The sequence below is a fragment of the Oratosquilla oratoria genome, chromosome 18 (genome assembly GCF_046742065.1).
Source record: "Oratosquilla oratoria isolate Oo_2021 chromosome 18, ASM4674206v1, whole genome shotgun sequence".
Classification (NCBI taxonomy): Eukaryota; Metazoa; Arthropoda; class Malacostraca; order Stomatopoda; family Squillidae; genus Oratosquilla; species Oratosquilla oratoria.
In genome coordinates this window covers 46390110-46411530 of record NC_134794.1, presented here as the reverse complement: position 1 = coordinate 46411530, position 21421 = coordinate 46390110, and the positions used below count along the sequence as shown (strand labels likewise).

The 21421-nt window shown below is 42.4% G+C and overlaps 1 protein-coding gene across 13 annotated transcripts in view; it reads right to left on the bottom strand.

Annotated features, from left to right (window-relative positions):
* LOC143035200 (guanine nucleotide-binding protein subunit gamma-1-like) overlaps window positions 1–21421 on the bottom strand; it is a 93094-nt gene that overhangs the window by 22616 nt on the left and 49057 nt on the right. For 7 of the 13 annotated variants that reach the window (XM_076201912.1, XM_076201902.1, XM_076201907.1 and 4 more), the window contains one exon: window positions 14444–14633. In XM_076201912.1, the coding sequence (XP_076058027.1) occupies window positions 14444–14455 (12 nt within the window). In that variant the 5' untranslated portion in view covers window positions 14456–14633. Of the gene's footprint in view, window positions 1–1212; window positions 1331–14443; window positions 14637–21421 lie in introns of those variants that run through there. The other 6 variants (XM_076201906.1, XM_076201908.1, XM_076201910.1 and 3 more) reach the window with 2 other exon arrangements.

The following is a 21421-nucleotide window of genomic DNA, read 5'->3' as shown; positions in this document are numbered from 1 at the left end:
CTAACCACTGCGCCGTTGAGTCATGTGGTGTGTGTGCGAATAAATCACGAAAACAAGTGATTCACAAAATGTTTAATAAAACCACTTATATTGGATCACGTGGTGGACGTGTGCTACCTTTCCGACTGAGAGCTCAGAGCTCGTATAAAAAACAATCTATGGGCAATGTTGTGACCATACGCACATACACAAACATCCTCTTGCTTAAGGGGTGCAGTAATGGCTTGAAATATTTGGTACTGGCTTCACGGAACGTCCCCCCCCTTTCGTTCAACTGGAGACGTAATTTCTTCAGATTTGAACGTTTTAAACGTCAAACGCATATGCCGTTCACCAGTTCACTGAGAATATAAAGAACACAACCGACTGATGATTTTCTCCAACTTTGAGCCTGTATGTTTGCACCATCACCACCACCACACCCACTGAGGAGGGGATGATGGGCTCACCAAACACGGCATCTGACAGACAGACAGACAGACACACACACACACACACAAAACTTACCCTGTATATTACAACTAAGTAAAAACAGATTGCGGAAACACATATACACACGTCCCTACGTGTTGTCTTGATAAATAATGAAAACTGAACTAGATAAACATTAAAAAAATCACCCGCAATAGTGAGTAACCGCAAAAGTATGTGTACGTCTCTGAGGCACGCATGCGCACGAAATGCATTCCATATGTAGGGAAGTGGGTGGCGGGGATGGGGGAGACTAAAATCCACTGTTTCTGTGTCCGTTAGTAGGCACTACCAATGCATAGTCATTTCTCGCTTCATGCAATGATTGGGCCTGTCAACAGAACTCCACATTGCTTTATTTCTTTTTCATCACTTACACCCGTTTATGATTATACTTCGCAAGTTATATTCGGTTTTATATAACAATCCTCCTTAACAAGGTTTACTCACAACATTTTCGACAAAGTTATTCCCGATTAAACAGTTTCAATATTAAAGAAAAAAAAATCAACTTCATATTTCGAGCGACATTATCACGAACACCGACGACGTCTACAGCGACCGTTACAGTTACTATTCAAACAGAAAACGTCGCTCGACGACAAGATCCCCGCCGTTCGGGATGCGGCGTCCCTTGTCGCTCACTGTTCGTCCCGCGTGGCAAAGTGCACGTAGATCCCACCCAGCACTGGATTCCCACCCCCAAAACCCTTGCCTGTTGGCACTACGCTTCTTCCTCACGTCTACTGTCTGTGCGCGTGCGTGGGTGAATGCCGGACAACAAACGCACTGTGCGGTTCCCGGGACCCGACTGTTACACGCCGCTACGCTGTGTCTCAACTTCCTCTCTCCCAACCACCCCGACGTCCCACTTCCTAAGTCTAAACAATCCCCGCTTCCCTTCAACCTTAAGTGCACTTCCATTCAAGGCCAGCCCCCCCCCCCACCTACATTTTTTTTTAAGAACTTCGCCTAATTTTTCACACTTCATGCAATCTTTGCTTCCCACTCCGCCCATCAACACTGACCCTCAGGCATGTCCAGAGAAAGTAAACACACAAACAAATCAATGAATAGCTAAGTAAATAAAAAAAAGTCAGAAATTATATAATCCTAACTACATTTCCGTTTCTCGATTACTATGGAGACCCCTGACCCCGTTTTCTAAAACCACAACGATACCTAATGCCGTTCAAATCAACCTATCTATATTCCAAGGCTTTTTCCTTCCTTGTAAAGGCGGTAGCCAATATTGAAAATCAAACCAACAATTATACAAAAAAAAAAAAAAAAAAAAACATCGAGCTGGGACTATCGAATTGCTCTACGGTTCCTCTCGCACACAAGAGGACACAAACATAAACAAGACCCTTTGCTACGATGACTCTGCTCTTTTATTATTTAATTATATTTTAGTTTCTATCCAAAGTCGTCGCTTCATTCGATTTCGAAGAAAGGTCTGACGGGGGTCACAGCAAAGAAAAACAAAAGAAGGAAAAAAAGACGAAAGAATTTTTTTTTGTCCACGCATTCATAGCAAAATGACCTCAAACCCTGTTGACCTGACATCTTGACACGGCCACAGTCGGAATGTTTAAGGAATTCATTATGGCTACCGACATAAGATTTTTTCTAATTTTGATCATGACTCGGCGAGCGGGTAAAATGACCTGAACTGTGGAGCTATTGGAAACACAAGAAACTGATCTTATTATCTATACCAGTTTTCCAACCTAGGGTGCTAGCAGCCCCTGGGAGTGCTGAAATCAATTATAGGGGGTGCTGGGAAGTGATGCACACAAAAATCACACTGATATGTGTCAATGATTACCTAGTTGAGCATATTTGATTTTTTCCAAGCTAATTTATTTTTCAATTGTGTTCTTATTTCTTCTACAAACAATATTGTCAATTTATTTCAGTTCTAAGGAATCAAGAAAATAAATCATCAAGCAGTACACTTCACTTTCTTTTATCCTTCTAATAACAAGATAGGGGTGCTGGACTGCTTAGACATGACGACAGGGGTGCGGTCGGAAAAGGTTGGGAAACGGAAGTCGATAAACTCGAGTTGCATTTATATTTATCCTACACTAATGAATCTCTTTTCAAGTTGTTTGTGTATCATTCCTCTGCCATAAAATATTTTCTCTGGACACTATATGCGACACTAAAAAATGATTGGTAATACTTTAAACCTTGAGACGGGTGACGTCACATCACGCATATATGCTTTTGAGCTTTAAAAGGTGTGTGCGTGATATACTACCATGTCCGAACTCTGAACAAAATCGTTATGTTCAAGACTGAACACCTGTGTTCTTGGAACCACTAACACGTGCACTTCCGAGCAAAGCAATGTCCGAGAGGTTAGTTGCTAAGGATGGTCTAATTGTCCACGCGTTCCATTCTTGCCTCGGGTCATTTGTCACCGCTGTTCCTGTTAACAATCGTGGGGTCCAGTTCTCACTTTCCTTTTCGGTCAAAGTCCATCGTCGAGAAACAGGATCCTAAAGTTTCTTTCATTTGTGCGAAAAACTGTACTGTAACGAGATATATTTTTTATGTTTTATCTATAATTTCTTACCCGATTTCTTGTTGCGATAGCAGAACTGAACACACCCATGCCAGGGTTGTATTTGTCTTCTGATGAATATTAATCAATCTACTCATTGGTACGCTGGTGGCGTCATCGGAAGCGTACAGGTCTTATGCTCTCCTAATCGTGAGTTCGAGTACCGCACTCCTCTCCGACTCCTTGTAGTAATTGTTAATGACTTGTTGCAACAGTCCCATAAGCGCATAACAGGGTCACGGCTTCTGGGGCATCTACTCAGCGCCTCCTGGTGTGGGCTCCTCATCTTTTCACGCACATTTGGTAGGGACCTTCTATCTCCGGTGACTTGGATGATGTGAGCAGCATGGAAAGGTGGGGAGGGAATGGGGAGGTGGAAAATCGAACTTGTGAACACAAAAGTCACGAATTGACCACCCCAACCTCCCACTCTTCCGCCAGATGATTTTATTCCTCTGAAGGGCTCCGGAAACACACGTACACACCTCCACAGCTGTTACAGGGAGAGTATCCCAACGAACCCACAGATGGCGGGAATAGTTCTTCCGAATTTCATCCTGGCTGCCGCTAAGTGATTTTATTAATCCGACGGAAGCCCCCGGCATCTTGCCGCCGTTTACGGCCTGGTCCAATTTTCAGAATGAATGGGATCTTGTTTGCACAGCAACTGTGAATCAGAACTCCAATTCACGGCCCTGACTCACTCTGCATTCTGGTCATTCGAAAGTTTGAAAGCCACGACATTTGAAGTCCTCGAAGTATATTCTTAGTTCGAGAGGCAAATCATCGAAGTCTCAAAGAACGAAGAACCTTTGGCCTAAGGGAGGCGGTCCCGCCCTCCCTTCTTTTGATCTGAAGGAACTAAGAGACTGGATATGAGAGCCAACTAGTCACTGGGGTTGGGGTTTGGGGGAGGGAGGGAGGGAGTGTTGGCGAAACCTCCTTAATCAATCCGGGTGGAGAGAGATAAGAGAGAGAATAAGTAAAATAATAAACCAACAAATAAATATACAAATTAACAAATGAATGAATACCACATGTTTAAAAGGACTCGAGGTCAGATTCACGAGGAGATAAAGAAGAAAAAGAAAGTAGACAAAGAACAAGAAAGAAGTCGAAGAAGAAAAAGAAAAAGAAAAAAAATCCGGTAGTACATTCGGAATGACGCCATTACGAAATTGTAGGCTGTTATCATCCCTGTGATGACGTCACGACCAGGTTGTTAGTTACACTTGCTTGACATATCCACCCGGATCTAAAAGCTCAGCAAGTGTGTCCCGAACTGCTTCACACGTGCTTCCCGGATCCGGCCCAGAGGCACGCAGGTGTGGCACTCGTTCGTTTTAACGACGCGACAAATTATAGGCAATTTAGGCATTGAAGAAGAAAAAAAAACAACAACTTATATATATGTATATATATATGAGTGGGAAGGGTGATGAGGTAAACGCCAAAAAACCGTAGGAGTTTTATTACTAAGGTTTGGTCCTTAAAGGACTTCCTCTGGGGAAGTCCTTTAAGGACCATGAGATCTCATCTGAAGAATTGTCACCCCAGTACACCGAATATCAACAGTGGGGTAAAGACTAAGTTAAATTAGGTTAGGCTAGGTTAGGTTCGGTTAGGCTAGGTTGAATGGGGGTTATGCTTATTGCCATCAACTTATACAACCGAAGAATCGTAAACCCAGGATGACCCACAAGTTAAATTAGGTTAGGTTAGGTTAGGTTCGGTTAGGCTAGGCTAGGTTGAATGGGGGTTATGCTTATTGTCATCAACTTATACAACCGAAGAATCGTAAACCCAGGATGACCCACATGAAGAATTGTCACCCTAGGATGGCCCACATGAAGAATTGTCACCCTGTCGAAGTCTGGGGTGACGATTCTTCATGTGATCCAAGGGCATGGTTTATTAAATTCCACGCTGCAAAGTCCTCTGTAAGTCGGCGCTGTCCTAGCTTTCCGATAGAGGGAGTTTGTGACGTAAAACCTTATCTATCTATCTATCTATCTATCTATATATATATATATATATATATATATATATATATATATATATAACATCCGCATTTTCTATTGTCTTTCTCCAGTCTTCCCCTCACCATCCTTATATCTGCGTAAGCTGCTTCCCCGCTTGGGCAAATGTTATATAGATTTTCAAATGACATATTTTTTCTTCCTCCAGGAAATATACGATTGATGAGCCCTCATTGTTATTCGTATTATTGCTTTTGGCATCTCGTCGGCGACAATAAGGCGCAAATGGTTTTTTTTTTTAGTTTACACACACATACACACACACACACAATATATATAATATCGGGCTGGTCACTGGCACTCTCCTTAGGAATCGAACCCATGCCCACGCATCACGGCACCAGAGCGAAACTTGGAGCTTACGGCGACACAAGTGAGGCACTGTTGGACTAAATGAGATGGGCGGTGCCATCACTCGTGGGTGCCCCGAGAGGGTACCGCCCATGTCCGCTTGGGGGGTCTAACGAGCAGACGGTGCCTACATTTGCTCCGCAGTGCCCCTCTCGCTCCCCACCACATTTTTTTTTCAAGTCCAGCACTAATGTCCTTCTGGCATAAAACAGACACACCATTTAAGTGCGTCCTTCATCTTTCTTGGTTGTTCGTCTGCGGGTTTCTCGGAGGCCAGTGTCTCCCTATTCCATAAGGACCATTTTCTTACTTTCCATACAGATTGGAACTTTTCAATTTTATTCTGGTTACCGCCAGGCGATTTTATTCAGTTATGAGTGACATCTTCAGGACAAGAATGTAATAACCCTCTTCGGTGCGCTGACGTCATTAACTGACAAGTGTCTACTTCTGCCCTTTTGACGCCAGGAGGTGATCTTATTCAACCCAAGACCCGTCGCCAGACCGAGAAAGAGATGGACTAACAACCTCGACTATGCATTGAGAAGTCGAAGAGGGACCTCGAAGGAGGAGATTGAAGCCGACGACGTCTATGGAGACCATGTTGACTGCAATCCCATCGAAAGGATGGTGATCAGGTGGCGTTACAAAGTTGGTTTAAATCTTTAGTTATATATCGTAAATCGGTTTTCAAACGGGGTGTTAATGATCAAAGAATTAGGGGGAGATGTCTGCTGCTATAAGAAGATAAGAGGCGGGGCACCGGGACAGCACCTTAGGGTACTCCACAGCTAACAAACATGTCAGCGCGTTATAGCCATTAAATACCTCACTCAAAACTCAAAACAAACCTTTCTATGCCGACTGGGTACTCGAAAGATGACCACCAAATTTTGTTCACCTCTGAGGAACCTCGTGTGGGTGCAGCTAGACCTGAAGGTCTCCCTTTGCTAATCACCTTTGCATGAATGGGCGTTGTGTAAGCTAGCTAGCTAGCTAGCTGAAGACCCTAACAACTGTTCTTTGTTTTGAGGATGCCATTCCAAGGTTAGTGACAATGCTTTGTGGTGGTTAGGGTTGATATTGCAATTACTGGTGGGGGCGACGGACACATCAAATCCCCACGCTCCAATTACGCGGGTATACAGTAATTATGAAAAAACATGCATACACCTACACTGTCAAATCTGACATATGAACAAAGATTGGAGAAATTACATCTGTCAACATTGGAACAGAGAAGAGAAAGAGGTGATTTATTGACCATTTACAGAATTATGAAAGGGATGGAAGTCCTCGATAGAGATGACTTATTGAAGTGGGACAGAAGAGAAACAAGAGGACACGAAAAGAAACTAAAGAAGGACACTTATAGAAGAGACCTGAAAAAGAATAGCTTCCCACATAGAGTGATTGATGTCTGGAACAAACTGAACGGAGAGACAGCGAATGCCAAAACTATACACGATTTTAAGAATAAACTGAATGCGGAGAGATACGAAAGCGGGTCACTACGAGCGTAGCTCTCGTCCCGTAAAATACAAATAGGTGAATACACAGACACACAGTGGATTGCTGTAGTGGTGCAGACTTGGCCTGCTAGCTAAGCGGTCTTGAGTTCGGTCGCCGCTCTGCTCCCTTAGGCAAGGAATTGATGTGTGTGTGTGTGTGTGTGTGTGTGTGTGTGTGTGTGTGTGTGCCTGCCTTTGTGTATGTGATTCATAATTGTCTTGGATCACGTGTTGGACTCCTGATCGAGAGCTATTACCCTCCCAGAGGAGAGTTCAGAGCTCATATATGGCAGATCTATGGGTAATGCTGTGACCTTACAGACACACACACGCCACTCCCCTCCCACGAAGGTAGAGGTCTGCGCAGCGAGACTGAAATTATTTCAGCCCTGGGCGGGATTCGAACCCGGATCGCCGTAGTGCCGGCCGCGAACGCTACCACTGCACTGTGTGTACGTGTGGAGTCACATTACCTATAGACCGGGCCATATACGAGCTCTGAGCTCTCCTCCGGGAAGCTCATCTGTCGATCATGCGCCTATCACATGATCCGAGACCATGGTTAAAAAAAAAAAAAAAAAAAAAAAAAAAAAGCAAAAAAAAAAAAAATTATATATATATATATATATGTATATATATATATATATATATATATATATATATATATATATATATATATATATATATATATAAAGAAGAAAAATGTTCCGGAGAGAATTAAGTAAAAATAGCAATTCAGTCACAAAATCTCAAACACACCAAGCCATAACCACAAGACTACCAAAGGCATTTACCAGCTCCAGCCGAGTGAGTTTTTCCTCATGACGTCAATATACAACTACAGTCACTAGCAAAAGTTTTGACCCACGCTACACTCCTCAAAACGTTAATATGACTTTTTTTTTTGTCGAGTTCGTGATATAATTTCCTATGAAGTGTAGCCTACAGTTAGGTCCTTATCATGTTAGACAAATAATTTTATTTTTATCGTGAAAAACTCCGAGTGGGTAAAAATTTTTGCTCGTGACTGTATTAACAGTATTGTGCACTGAAGGGTTTGTTGCGGCAACCTACTGTACACCTCCCTTCGTCGACCAATTATATAATTTTGATCTGAATTTCGTCACACGATTTTATTCAGTTTAGAGAAAGGCATACCGGTATATATATATATATATATATATATATATATATATATATATATATATATATATATGTGTGTATATATATATATATACATATACATTTATATATATATACATATATATATATAGATACATATTTACATATATAGATACATATATACTATATATATATATATATATATATATATATAGATACATATTTACATATATAGATACATATATACTATATATATATATATATATATATATATATATTAGAGATGTATCGGATGTCGAATTTCAGACATCCGCGGGTGCGGATGTATATGTGGATGTCATTTTGCGGATGCAAATGTGAATGCGGATATCAGTCTCTACTAAAATGCGGATGCGGATATCAAAATATGACATCCTCGCGGATGCGGATGTTTTAACGTCAAACGTTCTCACCAAGAGGACCCCCCCAAAAAAAAAAAAAAAAAAAAAAAAAAAAAATAAGTGTCAGACCATGCAGACAGGAGAAGTAACAAATAAAAACAAGGTGGGAGAGCCAAATTACTGCCAAATGAGTTCGAATGGTGTCTTCATAGTTGATACTTTTCTCTTTGAAAGTATTTAAGTCTCTCTCTCTCTCTCTCTCCAGCAGTAAGGCATCGGGGTGAAGGTGACAAGCAAGGGTGATAAGCCTCCTCTCTATCTCCCTCTTCACCCTTCTCACACACACACACACACACACACACACACACACACACACACACACACACACACACACACACACACAGCGACTCACTCATCTGTCGTTACTAAGTATCTAACATTCCACCATTCACAGTTTGCAGTTTATTTACTATGTATTGTACTTCATAGTCACTAAGTAATATTCGCCCCCTTCTCCTGACCTTCCCCTAAATTCTAGACACATTATGTTGTGTATGTTTGAAAGGAAATTAATCTGTGATATTATTTGCTTTAGTTTTACTAGATAATTAATTCATTAGACACTCATCAATAAATTTACTCCACATTTGTAAGCTGTCTGAACTCTAAGTCTCTAAGCACCAGGCAGTACTCTACTACTCTGCTAATCTGTAACTGCGTGTCTATATATTACTCTATAATCTATAGGTTGTGCAATACACAAAACACATCCACATCCACACATCCTCTGTAGAGTGCGGATACGGATGCGGATGTATATTTCACCACAAATGCGGGTGCGGATGCGGAGGCGGATGTTCAGTTTATCACAACTACGGATGCGGATGCGGATGTGAATTAATATGCGGATGTTCCGCGGATGCTCATATCCGATACATCTCTAATATATATATATATATATATATATATATATATATATATAATATATATATACACACATATATATACATATACATATATATACACACACACGCACGCAAACACACACCACCCCCACACCGAATCTGTAATTTAACTACAATTTGTCCCTCACAGCTGCCAACGCATACCATGCAAAATACTCCTCTCCCACCATGTTGTAACAATGACTATTTGGTATATAATGATATGCCTTGCTGTTTGTATGTTACAGATAGACATATTGGAGGTGCACTGCATTAAAAAGAGAGAGAAAAAAGAGGGGGGGTAGGGGGGGTGGAGACCGCACCAGAGTAATCTAAGTCCGGGGAGCTATAATATCCGGACTTTGACGAAGACCTTTCCTTCCATAGGTTCACAAAGGCGGAAAGAGGTCCCCTTAATCCCCTTTGAAGATCCTGTCGCTACTACCCTCGCAGTTCTGTTGACGTCTGCAGCCTCCTAGAGGCGACATTTTATACATTTCTTTGATCCTCTTAGAGGCTTCGTTTTATCCATCTACCTCGTGGGAAGTCAAGGGAAAAGGACGTGCGAGTTGGGAGTAGGTCTCTGGGCGAGATTTTTGTAAAGAGTAAAAATATGTTTTGGAGGGAAGAGAGTGCGAGGAGGAGAGTCGAGAAGAGGAGAATAGCGAAGAGAGGAGAGGGTACAGGTGTCAGACGGACAGTTGTTGTGGAAGAGGTTTCGAGACGGGGAAGGGGAGGAGAGGTTCGAAGAACTGTTGAATGTAAAATAGGCCCGGGAGAGACTTTGAAGGTGGCGGAGTGAAAGGGGGGGCTACTTTTTTTTTTGTTTTTTTTTTTAATTTGGGAGTGAAGTATCATTCTCACGGGCTTTGAGAAGGGCTGTGATGGGAGAGCAGAATGATGAGGTTACTGTTGAGGAGGAGGTGTATGCAGCGTCGACTGGAATGAAATATGGAAATACAATTGAATGTATGTCATGTGGAGTGTCTGGGTGGAGTGCTAACAGTGGAGTGGCTGGTGTGATTGTTCAATGCGAGTCTACGGGAAGAGTGTCCTAATAGAGTGGATGAGTGTATGTATGGTTCAGCCATATATGGAGGACACAAGTATGAATGTAATTCTAGGGGGATCAGACCAGATCAGAATAAGATGAAGAGGATTAAATGGGGCAATAGATGGAATCGATGAGGAAAAGTATTTTTTTAGAACAATGTGTATGCGATAAGTATTTTTTTTTTGTGGGGGGGGGAAGGGTGTTTGTGGGCTTGGAGGTGTGTGACAGGACTAATCGAAAATATTTGTGGAGTGTTTTACAGGAGTGCTTTATATGGGACAGGGGTAACCTCCTGAACGTTAGTCAGACGTTTTTACTTCTAGTAGGAGGGGATATGGAACGGTCGGAGAAGAAGCGGGTCTGAGGTAAATACGGGCCTGGTTCAGGGATGTGCGATGTCGCCATGGTCTTTGAACATGTAAGGGGTGATAAATGAGATAAGTACAAGGGAGCTAGAACATATGTTTGGAACTGAAGGGTGAGAATGCAAAGGGAAGTCAATTGAATCGTTTATTTCCGGATGGGACAGGAGACTGGAACAGTTGGTGGCTGATTCTGGCAGGGGGTGCGAGAGAAGAAAGTTACGGGTGAATGTGGACAAAAACCGTGTTAAGCGATGTGCATGGAACCGTGCGGGCGGCAGGTCGAATGTAAACGTGGAGGGCAAGAGGCGTGGAAGAGGGGTTTTAAATCGTATGTGGCGGTGAACGGAGGAGTGGTTGAGGTGAATTACAGAGTACAGGAGGAAAACAAAAATGTGGTTGAAATGAATAGTGTTATGAGAAATAAATATGGAAAGGAATGCATCGAGGTTATACAGGGAGTGATTACACCTACGGCGCTGTATGAAGCAGACTAGTAACATAAGGGAACCAGGGAAGATACTGGGCGTTTATTTAAAACAATAAGAAATATGATACTTGTTACAAAGATGGAAAGCATGAGAAACGTTGCGGTAAGGTAAACAACGAGGAAGGGGAGGAAGTTGTAGGATAAGGTAGGATCAAGGAATGCTAAGGATGCTTGGGCATGAAAAAGGACTTGCAAAGAGAACACGGGAAAGAAGTGAATGGAGCGGGACCGAGAGAGTGGCCACGAATGAGATGGATGAATGGAGTAATGGGGGCTTTGGATGCACGTTGAACGTCGGTTGAACAGGGATGAGGGAGTGCATAGATAGGAGCAGTGGAAGTGTGTGAATGGATGAAGGATGACGCGAACCGAGGGTATGATTTTGTTTGCTTCATACATATATATATATATATATATATATATATATATATATATATATTACATATATATATATATATTATATATATATATAATATTACATATATACACACACACACACACACATATATATATATATATATATAATATATATATATATATTATATATATATATATATATATATATATATATATATACATACAGTATGCTGTGAAGAGCTGTGCCTCGCTGGACTGTGCTTGATCCATGGAGTGTGCCGGGGGCTGGGAAAGAGACTTTACCCTTGAGGTGTTGTGAAGTGAAAGATGGTTGAACGGGGCTTCACCAGTGGATGATGTGGGTGCCTACTTTGACACGAACTTCCCCCCTTCATCTACCTCCACCCTTACAAAGGAGTGTGTGTGTGTGGGGGGGGGGACCTTTATACACTTACCTTTAATGTCTTTTGGAGGATATTTTACTTCTAACTGTAAACACTGTATCAAGCGTATTGTGTTAACAGAATTCAGTGTTGTTCTGCTCAAGATGTACAGAGAACCTGTCTTCGTGAGACACAAAAATGTGGTGGCGGTAGACCCCCATTCACGCGCCCAGCTCCCTGTGAGCAGCAGCATCTCCGCCGTAGGCCGCGATGAAACGTTGCCAATGGCAACCGCCAAGGCTTAATGTTGTCGAGGGTGATGACGTCACAGGGGGGTGTATTCACTATGAACCGTGTCACCTACTCCGCTTCCCTCTTCTTTATTCTTCAGAGGCGTAATTCACTTTCCCGCGGCACAACAAGGCCGCTAGCGTCGCCTTCCGCGCCCCCCCACCCCCCCAGTGTAAGCCGTGTTTACTTTCATTGCCTAGGGTAAACAAGGTACATTTCGTCAACATGGACGAGCGTTGGATGCGGCTCCCGTCCTTGGATTTTCGCGTCCTCTGCCTCCTTCTCCTGGGGCGTATTATTGGCCGTAGGACGTAAGGAACCTCCTTATGCCGCGGCTCGTCTTACTGACTGATTAACTGCGTGGTGCGTTCCGGTACAGAAACGAGAGAAGTGATGATATTGAGGAGGAGGAAGAGAAAGAACAAGAAGATGAAGAAGAGAAAAAGGGAAGAAAAAAGAAGTGGACGAGGACGAAGGGGAACAAGAGGAAGAATAGAGAGAACAAGAAAAGGAAGAAGAAGGAGGAGGAGGAAGAAGGGGAAGAATGGGAACAAGAACACGAGGAAGAATAGAAAAAAAAGAAGAAAAAGGAAGGGGAGGAGGAAGAAGAGGAAGAAAAAGAGGAAGCATGGGAGGAAGGGGAGGAGGAAGAAGAGGAAGAAAAGGAGGAAGAATGGGAATAATTTGGAAAAGAATAGGAAGAGGGAAAGGAAGAAAAAGAAAGGGGAGGAGGAAGAAAAGGATGAATGGGAACAAGAACATGAAGAAGAATAAGGAGGAGGAGGAGGAAAAAGAGGAAGCAGAAAAGGGAGAGGGGGAAGAATAAACGGGAGAAGAGGAGCACAGATAACAATAGGAAGAAGAGGAGGAAGAGGATGAAGAACAAAAGGAAGAATAGGAAAAAAATTGAAACGGAGGAAAGAAGAAGACACGGAAGAAAATGAAGACAAATAACAATAGGAAGAATAGGAGGAAGAAGATGAAGAACAAGACGAAGGACAGGAAAAAGATGAAAAGGACGAAGAAGGAAAAGGAGGAGGAAGAAACGGGAGAAGAGCACAAATAACAAAAGGAAGAAGAAGTACAGGAGGATGAATGGGAAAGAGAGGAAAAGGAGGAAGGAAGAGGAGGAAGAAGACATGGGAGAGAAGGAACACAAATAACAATAGGACGAATAGGAGGAAAAAGAAGGGAGGAAAAGGTAGGAAAAGTGATATGAAAGGAAAAGAAAGATGAAGAGGAAGAGAAAGAAGAGGAATGTAATACAGATATGAAAGAGGAAGTATATTTCGTCAAACATAACTAGTTTCCATCACTGGGGGGGGGGGCAAACCAAACCACAGAGGTGAAAAGTCGCAGGAGAGATTTAATTAAAAAGGACAGTAGTCATTATTATTCTTTTTTAAATGAAGAAAAAGAGGAAGAAGGAGAAGAAGAAGAGGGAGAAGAGAAGAAAAGGAGATGATAAATAATAATAATAGTAATGATAATATGATAAAGAGCTATTCTGATCCGTAGAGATTGTCACTAAAGTCCTTCAAATATTGATTGAATAAAACTTTCTGTATTTGATAATCCATCTCGGGTGCAAAAGGGAGACGAAGAGGGAGAGGAATAAGGGGAAGAGGAAGAAGGTGAAGGAGGAGGAGAAGAATGAGAACGGGAAAAGGGCGAGACGAAGGAGGAGGAAGAGGAGGGGAAAGAAGAAGAAAAGGAACAGGCAAAATAGAAGCCGAAGGAGAAGAGGAAGGAGAGGAAGGGAAGGAGGAGGATGGGAAAGAAGAAGAGAAGGAACCGAAGGAGAGGAAGGAGAAGGAGGAGAATAGGAAGGAGATCGAGGAGGAGACGGGAGAAGAGAAAGGAGACGGGGGAAGGAAGAAAAGAAAAAGAAAAAAAAGAGGAGGATAGGGTGAAGGAGAGGGAGACTAGGGAAAAAGAGAAGAAAGAGGTGGGGGGGTTGAGGAGGAGGAGGAGGAGGAGGAGGAGAAAGAGGAGCAGCAGCTCACGTCAGGGACGTAACTTATGTCGACGACCAAAGCTTCGTTACGTGACCATAACAGGAGTAACACGTGACGTTACGTGGACGTCACAGACCCTCCCTACTCCTACCCACCTGGTCCATCATGATGCTGTTGAGAAGATTTTCGACGGCTACACGAGCAATGGTGCCGAGTGTGTCTGGGCGCCACAGCCACCACGAGCAAGCTAAGGCACAACAGAGTGCTGCACCGGTCCCACGACGACTCGCTTGCTCGCTCGCTAGCTCGTTCGGGTCTCTTCGTGCGACGGAGCTCGTTCAGTTCCTGCTGGGCAAGAAGAAAGGAGAAGAAATAGAAACATATATTACCGTCCGTACATATTTCATAAAAGGAAAAAATAAGTTAATTAATGATGGAATGAATGAATAATGTCATGATGCCAACTGTCGAATAGGAAATGAATACATGACTAAATAAATAAATAAACAAACAAATACATGATTAAACAAAAAAAATTAAACATAGCTCTCGGACAGCAAATAAACCTATACAGGAATTAATAAATAAGCAAATAAATAAATGAATAAACAAATAAATCAATAAATGAAAAATTGTCAAGTGTCAGCCCTCGGATACAAAAAAAAAAAAAAAAAAAAAAAAAAAAAAAAATATATATATATATATATATATATATATATATATATATATATTAAGGTGTCATGTTTCAGACAGGAACTAAATAAACAAATGAACGTCAAATTGCCAGCTCTCGAATAAGATATGGTTACATAAATACATAATTGAGTAAACGACAGGATATCAGCTCGCGGATAGCAAACAAGTAAAACAAATACATGCATCAATGAACAGATACCATAGACGAAAATGGGCACCAAAAGGTAAGGCTAAGATACTATAATAATACCAACAACACTATTACTACTATAATAATAACAATAATCATAATGTAATATAATAATAATAAACGACGCTGGAATACTTAATCCTTGTTAACTGAAAACTACAATATATAATTTAAGAGTAATAAACTACAACAATAAACTATACGGCCTATAATCATGGCACCTTATCCTTGATTACTGAAATCTAGCATGAATATAGTTAATATATACTATAATACTAAAAGATACAAGGCTATAGTTGTAGTACTTAACCCTAGAAGTATGAGAGCTTGTATGGTCTGTCACGATATGAACAAAGGCTTATGTTATTATACTGTAGTACCTTATTATAGTACTTTGTCTTGGTAACTAAAATTTGGAGTGTACACTGTATGCGTAAGATAAATTGGATTAGAATAAACAAATGAACGAATAAATAAAATAAAACCCATTTGGCTACCCCTTCCATCTCACTACTTTGGGGATGAAGGATGTTCCTCCGCCTCCCCCCCCCCCTCCCCGGGTCCCCTCCCCTCCCTCCATACTGCCTGGGGCATAAGCTGTGCAGGGTGGCAAAGCACCCTCCATTTTCAAACCTCACACTGACCCATACACGGGAGGGACAGAAATTTAATAATACAAATGACATAAAATATAGTAAACCCAAGAGTTCCCTTTCTTTAGACTTTTAGAAGCGAGATGGATAAAACTGACGAGCGCCTTAGGACAAATTACCCTCCCCACTTCCCGGGGTGTGTGTGCGTGGGGGGGGAAGGTAACCCCCCCCAGGTTGGGAATTAGCGCCCTAAGTATCTCCCACTTCCACTCATATTCAACTACTCCCTAAAATAATCCCCCTACACTCTCCCCTTTCCACCCCCACTCACTACATTCTGTGCTTATCTTCTCCCTTTCATCTCAGCTCGCTTGCCTCTTTGTAACAACAATGTATTTAATTTATCTTGTTTAGGCTAATGACTGCCAATATCCTTCACCTAAGGGCGGAGGAGGGGGGGGGATGATCATTATGCTCATGGGATGAAGATACTTAAAGACAGAACATTAGAATGAAGGAGACTGCAAGAGACCATAAGACCTACCCCACCTGTCATCCCCCATCCATAATGTTGTAGGATTGCGATTTACATACGGAGAGGATGCTGATCATAATAAATACACGGATGAATAAATAAACAAATAATCAAATAATGATAAATAAGTACATGTTACATAAACACACACACACAAAAGAACTTCATGACCCCCTAAAAAAGAGAAAATTTTACCACATGCACGAAGAAGAAAAAAAATTCTAATTGCTGACGAGGTCATGTATATGCATGAACGTGTTCAACAACAACGCCAACGTTCAACCCAATGAACGGCATCGTTCTTGGGACTCATCAGTGTGCACATTATGGACAAGACGTTCTTTCGACCCCCCCACCCCCAACCACCAACCTCCCACTCTTGTCTGGTTACAATGGCGTTCTTCTGATATTGTGTTCTGAGACTAGAACGTCCCTTTTAACTCGTTCATTCGTTGTTCGCTTAATCGGCATTTTATTCTGGCTAGTGCCGAAGGATCTTATTCTGCTGTGGATAGAAATTTGTCTGGAGAGAGAGAGAGAGAGAGAATAACGAGATAGAGATACAGAGGGAAGGAAGAGAAAGAGATAGATGAAGAGATGGGAGAGGGAGAGAGAGACAGAGAGAGAGCCGATAGAGATTGAGGGAGACGAGTAAAAGATAGAAAGTATAATGAGACAGAGATAGATAGGGAGAAGATAACGATGTAGAGCGGGAAGAGAGATAGATAGATGAAGAAAAAGAGCGAGAGAGACTGTCGAGTGATAGAGAGAAATCCTGCCTATAAATATTCTTCATTATCCTTGGGGAGTTCCATTCATGGACGTAACACGGTAATGTGGTGTGGCCACGTCACGACGCTAACCAAGCAAGCAAGCAATCGCCGCGGTATTTCTCCTTCAACAGATATCGTGACCTATGGTGGTGGTGGAAGATCCACCCAAAAGCCAAAAATCCGTAAAGAGGAACAACCCTCACCTCACTTCTCCCTCAATCCCACGCCAGAAGCCTCTCTATTGATACATACATACATATATATATATATATATATATATATATATATATATATATGCATCTGAACTTCAGAATTTGCACAATCATGTTGCTGAGCTACTGGTTGGTAGTTCTTCAATCTGGCTGATTATTACTAACATTATTTATAATCAAGAACTTTGTTAATCCCTCCTAAACATAAAAATTCATTTTTGAGTAAAACAGGAACACAAATTTGCATCAGTTTTGTGGTTCAGAACGTTGTTCTAAAGAGATCATTCGATGGTATGTTCTTCCTCGCTCTCCCTACGTGTGCGTATTCTTCAGTGTATCTAATTTTCATCTTTTACCTCACTCTCCTCACCACCTAAGAGTTAGTGTTAGTGTGTGTGTGTGTGTGTGTGTGTGTGTGTGTGTGTGTGTGTGTGTGTTTACCTAATTGTAGTGTACGGGGTTGGAGCTATGCTCATGGGATCCCATCTCTTTTCCTCCATTTGTCAAACCTTGCCTTGTATGTCTGTATGTCTGTGTATGCGCGTTAGTTTTTGTCAACAATTCCCTATACGTTTCTTTGTCCCAATGTTTTGCATCTGAACACGACTGTTCACCAACCGACTACTGTGCATACGTGTTTCTATACATCTCTGCCAAGTTAAAGTAAACATGATGTACACAAGCGGTCCTGGATGACGTCGATACCGGTTGTCAGCACCCTTTTCGTAGACGCAAGAGGAAACGTCAATTCTGAGGGAACGTCAAGTCTCGCAATTCGTGGTCCCGTGTTCAAGATGCGGAGACCCAATTTTGGCTGCCAGTCAGACCAAACGCTTCCGCAAATAGGGCTCCTCGCCTTCCGGCTCATTTTCGAAACGTAGAAATAAAAGTACAAGGATATAAATAAGACTCAGAAAAACGAAAAAAGAACAAGAACAAAAATAACAAGAACAGCGGGAGAACAAGAATAATGGGATAATACACACATGCGCACACGCACACATTCTATATATGTATATATAGAAGCCTCGTTCATTGAGGGTCACATATATAACGAACCCAAAACCAAAGGAACCAAAGAAATAAAAAAAAAAGTAAATATACAGAATGACCCAAACGGTATTCGCCAATCAGCGGCAACACAAGACAACCCACGAAAAACGGGGACCTAAGATCCGGACGCGAAGACCTTGCATACCCTCGTTCCCTTCCCCAGGTAGAGAGGGCGCGCGCATTATATCGACCGTGTCACCGTCAATCAATCCCATGTCCTGCGTCATCGTCGTCGTCGTGCAGGTCCTGCAGGGTATAAAACTAGGACAACCTTCGATTTAACGGACACGCCATTTACCGGCTTTCGGAAATAACGGACAAAACCCAGTCTCCCCCACCCCCACCACGACTAATGCGACCAAAGCATACGATGAACCTATTTCCACAATCCTTGGTTGAATTTGATATGAAATTACAGTAAATATGTTGAATTTATTGTGCTACAAGGACCAATCCCCTTCTCAAGTCCGTTAATTCAAGTGACAAGGAATCGATCATAGCTATCTGGTCAGTCTATAAAGGAGAGCGAAGAGAAAGAGAGGAGAGGAGAGAAACTATCAAGTGTCTGTACTAGGTAGTGTTACAGCAGTAGACGAGCCGTTCAGTGTTGCCGGTACCTTGGGCACAGGTTGTTCGATTCCTGGCTGAAGGGTGACTTAAACGGGGTTGAGAATGCGGCACGTCACGTCCCTTATACAACGAGACGCATCACCGAAGCGTGATACACATATTCCATTTACGATATAACTTACGATATATTTACGATATAGCTTACGATATCGTGTGTCTACGCGGTGTCACCCCAGCACAACACACTCGTACAGAAAACCCTCGCTATACCGAACCTCGTTACACCGAACTTCGGCTATATCGACCCTAGTGAGGCCTATCGACCATCCGTCGGATATAACGAACAAAGTCGACATTTATGGAGCAAGGTTCGCTATGGATAGCAGGGACTACTGAATTTTAAATACGGACGTACAGTATACATTGTCGGCTGCAACTATCAACAATTCCCTCCAATTAGTTCGATCTATCGAGGGTTTACCGAACTCTATATGACGTGACTCAGTGTTTGTTATAAACAGACCCATATACCGTATAACGCAATTTGAACAAATTGAACATATACACATACACACACACAAAAGGGAAACGGTACTGGTAGGAGTTTCATATACAAATGCCGCTTTCGTCCATTTACATCCAATCAGCACACACGTTTCTAAACCTATATTAAAAAACTTTATTATGCTATATCTACCTTAAAAAAATCATAACCATAGTCTTAATCGATAGCATGCTTGCCCGTATTCGCCAAGTTGTGAGTTCGAGTCCCGCACTCCTCTCCGACTTCCAGCAGTGTCTGCCCCAACAGTCCCTATACGCACATAGGGCTTCGGCTGCAACTACTCAGCGCCTTCTGGTGTAGGTTCCTCACCCCTGTTTATTCGTTATGTAAAGGTATGGTAAACCATTCCTAGACAGTCGAAGGACTCATCATCATAGTGATGCGCAGGGTTGGGAAGAGCATTCCTACAAACTCATACATACACACACTCAAAAAGGACGGGATCCTACGAGCACAGTTCTTATTCTGTATGCTATAACTAGGTAAATACACACATACACATTTTAAAATCATAATTGATCTTTGGGAACACAGAGCTCCCTTGCATACACAGTTGTAATCCACAAGTACGCGCGCAAATACTCGCATTAATAAACTGCTATTCCCCCCAGACGTCCAAACACAAAGGGCAAAGGGGACTTCGGACACAGCTAGGCACCTCCTGACCTTTGAAAACCTGAAAGAGAAGCAAGAATCCATATGGACAGGGCAGGATTTTTCTCAAATGGTACTTCCACTTTCTGCCCATACTAATGACAACGTGGCCTTGGGTCTGTTCAACCTCCTATATTCCTCGTGTGTGTGTGTGTGTGTGTGTGTGTGTGTGTGTGTGTGTGTGTGTGTGTGTGTGTGTGTGTGTGTGTTTGACTCATCATGGTCTTGGATCACGTGTTGGGACTCGTGATCGACATTTATTAGCTCAGAGCTCGTATGACCGATCTAAGGGTAATGCTGTGACCTTACACGCACACATACACCCAACTCCCCACCTACGAGAGTTCGAGTAACAACCCGCAACGTAGCGATACTGATATTATTTCAGCCCTGGGCAGGATCCGAATCCGGACCGCAGTACTGACAAGCGATAACTCTAACCACTGCGCCACGAGGTTGTGTGTGTGTGTGCGAGAGAGAGAGAATGAGAGATTGTAAGCATTTTTTTTTATCATATTAATATTTTGCTGTAACCCATCAACGCAAAGGTCGTGGTATCCAATACACGAAAAGTCCTCGTCCTCGTCCTCCTCCATATGACGTCGCTGACGTCGCCATGGGCAGGAGAACAAAGGAACGGGTTACCGCTGGCCTTTGTCGGCGCCAGGCGGCGGCGGCGGCGGGGCGTGGGCAAGGGGATGGTCACTCCCTTGCTTCATTTCGAATGCAAACGGAGCTGCCAACCAAGTAAACAAACAAGTTTCACCTCCCCTAACCCCTCTTACGGAAACGCTTCTCCCGAACTGAATAAACTCGCTAATGTGCATATATACATACACACACGTATACACACTCATATACATACCTATACATATTGATTTTGTACACGCACACACACTATATGCATATGTATACACATAAATCGTGGAATGACAGGCAAAGAATTTAACTGAGGAGACTTGAACCCGTCCAGTCCTGAATCAGGCACCAAATGAGTAAAATCGCACGGTGCCACTGTGCCACGCGTGAGGTCACGTGGCATGAGAGGCTCCTTGGTGCCTTGGCAAAAAAGAAATAAATGAATATATATATATATATATATATATATATATATATATATATATATATATATATATATATAAAGAGTGCCGCATCGGCTACCAGAGGGCTGGTAGGGCCAATTACATTAGGATGAGTTTCAACAAGGACAAGATACAAATGGGGAACAGAGCACCCCACTTTCATATATGCAAATCTGACCACCCAAAGCGCCCTTGCCTGGGCGCGCCCTG